Source organism: Nannospalax galili, unplaced genomic scaffold, assembly GCF_000622305.1.
Source record: "Nannospalax galili isolate Female #2095 unplaced genomic scaffold, S.galili_v1.0 scaffold1184, whole genome shotgun sequence".
NCBI classification, from domain to species: domain Eukaryota; kingdom Metazoa; phylum Chordata; class Mammalia; order Rodentia; family Spalacidae; genus Nannospalax; species Nannospalax galili.
This window is the reverse complement of record NW_008351624.1, coordinates 916147-925126: the sequence shown is the minus strand read 5'-3', so window position 1 is coordinate 925126 and position 8980 is coordinate 916147. Positions and strand designations below refer to the sequence as shown.

At 40.5% G+C, this 8980-nt stretch overlaps 1 protein-coding gene across 1 annotated transcript in view; it reads left to right on the top strand.

The window, feature by feature from the left end:
• Impg2 (interphotoreceptor matrix proteoglycan 2) overlaps positions 1 to 6845 on the top strand; it is a 126567-nt gene extending 119722 nt beyond the window's left edge. The window contains exons 16-19 of the mRNA XM_008848486.2: positions 2121 to 2331; positions 4112 to 4296; positions 6082 to 6290; positions 6837 to 6845. Of these exons, the coding sequence (XP_008846708.2) occupies positions 2121 to 2331; positions 4112 to 4296; positions 6082 to 6290; positions 6837 to 6845 (614 nt within the window). The remainder of the gene's footprint in view (positions 1 to 2120; positions 2332 to 4111; positions 4297 to 6081; positions 6291 to 6836) is intronic.
• The last annotated feature ends 2135 nt before the right edge of the window (positions 6846 to 8980 follow it).

Genomic DNA, 8980 nt, shown 5'->3' with positions numbered 1-8980 from the left:
TTATATATCTATGGCTTAGTTTCTGGAAGCAAAAGGGAATAGCATTTTACTTTTTCCTATATAATTATCTTTTCATAATCTATAGAAAAGAGATTCTGTTTCTTTCCTTCCTACTCATACTCACAGAGTGACCACAAAGTTAAAATTCCACTAGAGTGTTTCTACTACATGTATACTTTAAGTGATTAGATTATTATTTTATGTCAATATTAGCTAAGGCAAACAAAGCTTGTATTTTACTTAACTTTTTTTTGTATCTCAGAAAATTGTGCTTTCGTTAATAAAGGGACTGTATACAGTTTCAAAATCATAAAATGATTACTAGGGAATACACAAAGATGTAGGGAATATACAGTGGATCCCTGCCATGCAGTTCCCTTATAGAAGCTGCACGTCTGTTGGCACATTGGTTTGTGCCCCTTTTTATACGATTATCTTTTCTTGGCAGTGTTCCCTTATATTGGTTTCCCAAGGCTGATTTAACAAGTTATCATAAATTAGGTAGCTCATGGCAAAAGAAATTTCTCTTTTCAAAGTTATTGAGGCTAGGGGATGGAGAGATGGCTCAGTGGTTAAGAGCACGGGCTCTTCTTGCAGAAGATCTGAATCCCAGCAACCCACATGGCAGCTAACAATCATCCGTAACTCCAGTGCCATGGTATCTAATGCCCTCTTTTGTCTTCCATGGGCACTGCGTGGCACAGGTGTACTTACATACACGCGGGCATAACACTCATAAACATAAAATGAAAATAAATTTTAAAAAAGTTGTTGAGGCTAGAAGTCTAAAGTCAAAGTGTTGGCAGAGCCATGCTCCCTCTGCAAGTTCTAGGAAAGATCCTCCTTTACCTTTTCTTAGTTGCTTTTTTTTTTTTTTCCTGGCAATCTTTGACATTCGTTGGCTTGTCACTTCAGTCCCTGCCTTGGTTCAAATGTGGCCTTCTTTATTGTTTGTCTGTGTCTCTGTGTCCAACGTCCCTCTTCTTATAAGGATATTAGCCATTAATGGCCCATCCCAATCCAGTATGACCTCTTCTAAAGTTGATTATACCTACAAAGCCTCTGTTTTCATGTACTGTCACATTCTGAGGGTCTGGGTGGGTATAAACATTTAGGAAACACTATTTAACTTAATACATTCTCCTATTCCCACATGAGGTCAAAAGGGATCGGATTTAGAGATCCTCTAAAGGCCTTGCACAATCTTAGGCATAATCATATTAGGCTTTATAACAGGGAAAAATAATGGATTTTTCAAAGAATATTGATTTCTCTGGAAATGATGAGACTATGCTTTTATTTTTTTATTTTTTATTTTTCTTTGCTTTCTAGCTACAGTCTGCACTTTCTCATTCAGACAAGTCTATGATCATTTCCAGCTCTTAGTTGTTTTCAACATCTCTGTTACCATTTACCCATTTGGCATTCACAGTTTGTTATTCACTGGGAAAGAGCACCTGGTGGAGCTGTGGTTGACCTCCCTGTAGTCAATGTCATATATCAATTTTGACTCTTGTTGTCCTAATTAATTCTTTGTCATTTTCTCTTACCTCGTCAGTACCACAGTAAGGTACTGAAGACAAAATATTGTTCACAATGACCTGAGGAGGACATTGACTTCCACAAATCTAGATTGTCTCCAAGGCTACCTCTATTAGGTTATTCCTATCCCTGAGGCTCCTACAGTTTTTTTCTGGGTTTCCTTCTCATCCCACGCTTTCTGCATGGGTAGGCACACAGTAGTGTGTATGTTATAGCTGGATTGGGTTGGTTGAAATGAAAGACATATGAAAATGGTGTTTAACTTAGATCTTCAGTTATCTGGTATTGACTTTAAAGTTAATATGCCCTAGGTAGAACATGTAGAATTTTGCCCAGACCATAGGCTTTTATGATTTGGCTCTGGTTTCAGGGAAATCTGAAGCAAACTGACCAATTTGCAATGAATCAGGAATTTTTTTGTAGTAACAGTCAGGTGGTGCTATATTTCATGATTCAGGCTGGAGGTTGTCCCATGGTGCTTTGAGGGAGGAGTTTAACTGAGAGGTGTGGTGTCATGTATCCCAATTCCCATGCTTTGTCTTTCCTTGTATCATTGTCTGCTTTGTTTGATGTTTTAGGCGATGATGCCAACCCTTGCAAGTTTCAGGCCTGCAATGAATTTTCCGAGTGTTTGGTGAATCCCTGGGGTGGAGAAGCAAAGTGCAGATGTTACCCTGGGTACCTGAGTGTGGATGAACTGCCTTGTCAAAGTCTCTGTGACCTACAACCTGACTTCTGCTTGAATGATGGAAAGTGTGACATTATGCCAGGGCATGGGGCCATTTGTAGGTATGTTATAATTAGAGATCTTTGGCCTTAAAGTTTATACATACTTTCTCTGAGAAGATGGGTTGACTGTATAGTTTTAGGACAATCAGTATAATGTTTACTACATCTAGGCAAGTCAATGGATACTGTCAAATTCTCATGTGAAGACTGGCCATTTAATAGACCTGAATTACATACCCAGTTCAAGTGGTTATTTCCTGCTGTGGGAGAGCTGTAAACTCTTCTAAATATGTGCTACTGAGAGCACTAGAATTGACTGGAGACTTTTGTATGTTGTTTTCAATGATGATGCTAAAACCATTCATATTCAAATGATACTTAGATATGAGATCTGTACTTTATCTCTAAAAGTGAAAATGGAGGGCTATTCTGTCCTGCTTGGCTTTTATTCTTAATAACCTTGAGCTCCTTGTATCATACCAAGTTGTTCTAGTTACTTTCTATTTCTACGATATAAACACTGCCCAAAACCAACTTGGGGAAGAAAGGGTTTATCTTTTTTACAGCTCACACATAGTCCATCATCAAGGGAAGCCAAGGTAAGAACTCAGAGCAGGAACTTGGAGCACAGACCATGGAGGTATACTACTTACTGGATTGTTCCTCTGGCCTCTGCTCAGCATGTTTTCTTATACAACACAGGACCGCCTGCCCAGGGGTGGTACCCATATTACTCAGCAATCAAGAAAATGCCTCACAGACATAGCCACAGGCCAAACCAGTGGAGGAAATTTCTCAGTTGAGGTCCCCTCAACCCAGGTGTGTTAAGTTGACAACAGAAGCTATCCAGCCCACAAGTATTAAAAAATAAAGTAAAATAAGTAGTAAAGTGTTCAAAGTAATAGCAAATATGTTTTACTCTAAGTCTATCTGATATCCATTTTGTAAAGGCAGAACAAATGAGATTGCTTCAGGTGCACAAAGTCAGTTAGCCTGACTACCCTTCCCTAACCACTCCCCTCAAAGAAATAAAACCCAGAACCAAAAAACCAAGCTTGCTAACTTCCCAGCCACATACAACCACAACTGCATGGCTAGAAGGGGGTGCGGGAATGCTGAAAATAAGCAGGAGGAGCACAAATAAGGACAAGTCAGAAATATAAAAAGGGGTAAATGTCAGCACAGATTCCTGACACAGAAAATAGCTGGAAATTACTCAGATGTTTTTATGCAAAAAAGTAAAGTTTAATTACAAAGCTAAGGGCAGTAGCAGTTTCTTGGTATCCAGAGAAACTAATATTATTTTGCAAAGCAGTAACTTCCTTGCCACTGTGGTGATTGAAGATGTTTTTGCACCAGTCTGTGGCCTCAGGGTTTTGAGGATTTCTTAGGGAGGTGAAATGACCTGTGATGTATGGAAAGCTGGGTTTTAGAAACTCTGTTGCCAACTGTGACCTAATGACAGCTACCTTTCTTCTTGGGCCTATGTTTTTGTTATCCGTACATGAGGAATTTGAATGGGATAATTTCTTTATTCAATGGTTTGAAAACAGTCATTTAGAATCTACTTGGTCGGTGCCAGGTGTCATGCGCCATTTTCCATCATATACTCATTTAATTTGTATATCAAGGCCTTTTCCTTTTTTGCTATGCTGGAAATATGTGTGCTAGGCAAATATTCTACTACTGAGCTAAATCCCAAGACCTCTCTTCAAGTTTTTAATGAAACTTCCTATGATCAACATTTATATCCCTGTTTTTCCCATTCCATTGGAGGTTCTGTTTACTGTCACTTTCAGAAGAGTGATTCAGATCTTGAGTTTGGTGACTGTTCTTACAGGTGCCCGGTAGGTGCGAACTGGTGGTACCGAGGTGAGCACTGTGAGGAGTTTGTGTCTGAGCCCTTTGTCATTGGCATCACCATAGTCTCAGTGATTAGCCTTCTCCTCGTCTCGTCTGCGGTCATCTTCCTTGTGAAGACACTTCAAACTCAGAATGACAGGAGAGAAGGAGAGAGGCCTACCAGGTAAATAAGGAAAGCTCTCTGATGGACCCAAATGCTCTGTTTACTCATTCATTTAGTACTTACTATGTACCAAATATTGGACAGAGAGCTGGATAGAGGGCAGAAAGCTGTAAAGTCAATGAAAACATGGTCCAGTTTCAGACTGGTGTCACATTAGAAAGAAACATAAGTAGCCCAGTGAATGAGATGCTGAGAGGCCTCGATGAATGTTAGTTTTGTCTGGGGTATGGAGTCCTGAAAGTTTATTAATAGTCTGGTATTTAGTGGGACAGAAGAGTGGACATTTGCAGGCAATGGGTGGGACCTTTGCAACCAGTGAGTAAACACAAGCCAGGTCAGAAAGGCCTGTGTCAACATCTAGGTGCACTACAGGGAAGCAACCAAGAGTGTGGCCAGAATGATTGCTCCATTTGTGGGGTAGGGTGTGGAGCGGGGTTGATGGAGAAGAGATGTAAAGTCAAATTCACTGCTGGAAGGCGCACATGGCATCTGGTTCCCTCTTCCCACTGGCCTTACAACAACCTGAGGCAAGAATTCTCCAAAACTGCCTTTTGGAAAATCCTAATGAGTTTATTGGGTTTTCTAAGTGATCTTGGGGTGCTGGTTTACCTATAAAAGAGTGGGTATCCTCCCAGTCACAGCTGTGCTGGAAAGTCCACACCCGAGCATAAATCCTGTGGCTTCCTGACAGCCACACAAAATGGTGAGAGACCTGCCTTGTGACTTTCTTGGCTTATATATCTCTTTAGCCCCACCCCCCACCCCCATGCAGCTAAGGTCAACTGATTGGATGGGAGAGGTAATGGGGTCCGCCCTGCTTGACTCCTTCCACAGAGTGTGGGAAGGAGGTGGGACTGTAGCTTGTCATCATAGTGGTCAGAGGAACTTCTAGTTTACAGGAGACAAAAAGGTATTTCCCTGTTGAGGACCAGATGTGTTAGTTTGTTTCTCTTTGGCTGTACCAGTTGTAATTAGATCATAAATTTGGGTAAGGCCCTGACAAGAAATGAAATCTGGTTCTTTGTTTAATTGAATGTGGTTTCACTAATGGGAGAAATAAAGCCTCGTCCACTTGCTAGTCTCAGGATCCAAGAACCTTTTGAGTTGTTTTATGATCATAATTTCTGGTTGGAATTGTTTTCTACACTTCTAGAGCCTACAATAGTTACTTTGGGCCAGTCTACCTTCCCCCCACCTCTCCCTGGGTAGGGAGACATGAATTCTGGGGTCCTAGAGCACCAAGGCATACCTCCACTATTCTTATGATTCCTGTTGACTGAGTTTCCAGCAGACTGTGATCTTATTCAGGAAATACACATTCTTTGTATCAATATCTAGAGAAATCCACAGCATGTACTCAGTTGACTCAGTAAATATTTGAAGACTTGAATTTAATTGGAGCCTAGAGCCTTCAATCCTCCAATATTTTTGTTTTTGTCAGATTTTCTATGTGGTTACACACAGATTTTTTTCCATAGATATAACTCTGGCAATGATGGATCTGTGTTTGCATAATGAAATGTTATCCACTGGCAGACATAGTTCCCAGCCAACATTTTTGCATGTCAGGCAGTGGGGGAAAATACCATAAATGAAATAGGGAACGGCGATGACACCTGACAAATTCTGAGACTAATCTGGACATTTCCCATAGTTCCTCCAACCCCACATCTGTGTCTACTTCCTTTCTGTTTCTTCCCCAACAGAAATCTTGTCCCAGAAAAATAGTCTTTCACGTAGTTGAGCTTCTGAAGATGATCCTTAATCATACATTTCTTCTTGTGGCTCTAGCAGGAAGCCTGACAGCCTGTTATCTGTTGAGAATGCTGTGAAGTACAACCCTTCATTCGAGAGCCACTTGGCTAGATGTGAGCACTATGAGGACCCCTATCGCCAGCATCCCTTCTATATCTCTGCCAGTGAAGAGATGATTGGTGGTCTGAGCAGAGAAGAAATCAGACAGATGTGTGAGAGCAGTGACCTTTCCAAAGAGGTAGGAGGCTTCTACTGCTGCTGCTGCATTGCTGGTCTGTCTGTGCATGTGTGTGCATGTGCATGTGCTTCAAGAGAGGATGAAAAGTATTTAATAGTTATTGCCTGGTGACAGCTTCCAGTGATGTGGTATGTAGAAGGTATTCAGCTCTGAGCCGGGCTTCTTAATCCCTAAGCAATGACTTCTTTCTCCACAATCAACACTGTCTTTTCTCCACTCCTTGCTTAGGAATATATGTTAGAATACTTCACATGGTATCTATCCAGAAATACTTTCTTCCTTTTGGCAGCAGTAGGGATTGAACCCAAGGCCTTGTGCATGTTAGGCAGGTACTCTGCCACTGAGCTATATTACCAGGCTCAGTTCACATAAAGTCTAGATATCTATATATAGAGGCTTCTGTTTTGCTAAAAGGGAAATTCTTTCCTACAGTTCTTTCTTAGGTAGCTCAGAAACTTATAATTTCTTATAATAATTAGAAGTCCTTTAAAAAAGGGTGTTGATGTTTTTCAAATGCAACACGTAGCCTCTTTTTTGTTGTTTAAGGAAATTTGAGAGAGAATGAGGGTTTTGGAACTGTATGCCAGCAATCCTGAGTTCACAGCTTTTGTGAGAGAGCATCAAATGTAAGCATTGCAATAGCCCCACAACTCACAGCTCTAATAGCCTGTCTTAAAGTAATGCTAGCAGCGCAAGCAGTTCCTGCCCATGTGATAGAGGCCTTGGTAATAACCAACATGTATTAAGTTCTTTAGCGCGTATGCCTGTCTACACAGATTATCTCACTTATTCTTTCAATGACTTCATAAACTGGATGTTTCTTATGTGAAGAAGGAAAGGCTTGGAGAGATGAACTTTACTTAAAATGGTATTGATTATAAGTATCAGAGAAGATTTAAAACCATGCACAATCTTTTTTGGCCTAGAGCCCTGGGCTAGGTTATCACATCCCTCTTGCTACCACAGATCTCACTAGTAAACCGATGCTATAAAATATCTTTCATAGATGTTTTCTATGGAGTATCCATAAATGTCTTATAATTCAACACAACCTTACATTTTCACCTTTGAAGATACTTTTCAGTAGTGGCGTTTCTTGTTTTTACCAAGTTTCATTCTGTCTCTATTTGCGTTAATCATATATCTTGGGAAAATGTCTATAATTCTGTTTTCCCCCAAGATCTATAGTAAGACATAGGTTACAGAAAAACTATATTGTAAAGAGATCCTACGGGCATTAGTTACCTGTGATGAGTGTTACTGAAACTTGATGTTGGTATTTGGTCCACTGCTTCCTCAAGGATGGGTCCTGAGTCAGGCATTTTCACCAGAGAAATTCATATGTCTTTTTAAAAAAGAAGGTTCAGGATAACACCCATGGTCTTGAGCAGAGCCTCTATGACTTTGCTCTAAGTCCATGTTCTCTGATAGATGGCCCTTCACTCAGGCTGTTCTGATAGAAGGAACACATTGCCACCTAAAGAAACTTAGTAAGATTCTTCTAAAATTTCACATGCATGGTAGAGATGCCTCTAAAAATCTCTGAACCCCTGATTTAGCTCCCAGGAGGTGCTGACAATCTTATTGACTGTTGTCACACCAATAATAAAAATAATTGACTTTTTTTTGGTCTTTTTGAGACAGGGTCTCCCTGTAGCCCCAGCTGTCCTGGAACTCACCATGTAGACCAGACTGGCCTTGAACTCACAGAGATCTGCCTGACTCTGCCTCCCGAGTGCAAAATAATTGACTTTTAAAGCAAGATATCCATTCATCTCTGCATCTCCAGCCAGAAAATGGCCCATGGATCCATTCTAGTAGTAGCCAATAGAAAGAACATGAATGTTGTATTATTTCCTAAGACCTTCAGACATACCTGTCTGAATGTGTTTCCTGAATTAAAAATACATTGGAGCCAGATATGGCAATGCATCTCTGTAATCTCAGTGCTTGGGAGGCTGAGGCAGGAGAATTGGGAGTTTGAGGCCAGCTTGAGCTGTATAGTGTGAACCTATAAAACAAACAAACAAACAAACAAACAAAGAAACTAAAAACCAAACCAAACCAACCAACCAACCAACCAACCAACCAACCAACCAACCAACCAACCAACAAACAAATAAAATACATCGAATCTAGGCCAAAATAGTTAAAGGGTTCATCCTTAAAGAAAGGGTTCATCCTAATTAAGGATAGTGACTACGTGCTTCCATATGATGAATTGCCTAGCATTAAAATACACAAAAATCCATGAAACAAAGAAGATTTAAACAAAAAGTCCTCTGAAAGAAAAGGAAGTGTTTCTAGACCCTACAGCTTTAAGAGGGATGCTCTGCATGGGGGGGAAGGTCTCATAAGGCCCCAACCATCCTGAGAGACTATGGACAGTTAAGTGCTGCTGGGGAGGAGTATTGTTCCCTTCAGTGGAGTAGCCACTGATGAGTTAGTTGCTAATGTTCCAGTAAATAGCCTCCCACTCATACTCACTCAAGCCTCCATAATTAAAGCAATGAGCTGTACATACACAGAAAAAAGACATGAAAATGGAGGACTTGTCAGGAAGAAGAGGCTCAGTGGGAGTGGAAAGGAAGAAGAAAAAGTAAGGGGAGCATGTGGCTATGAACAAGATACGTTATACACATGTGTGTATTTAAAAAAAAAGTGGTTAAAAATGTTGTTAAGTGCCAGGC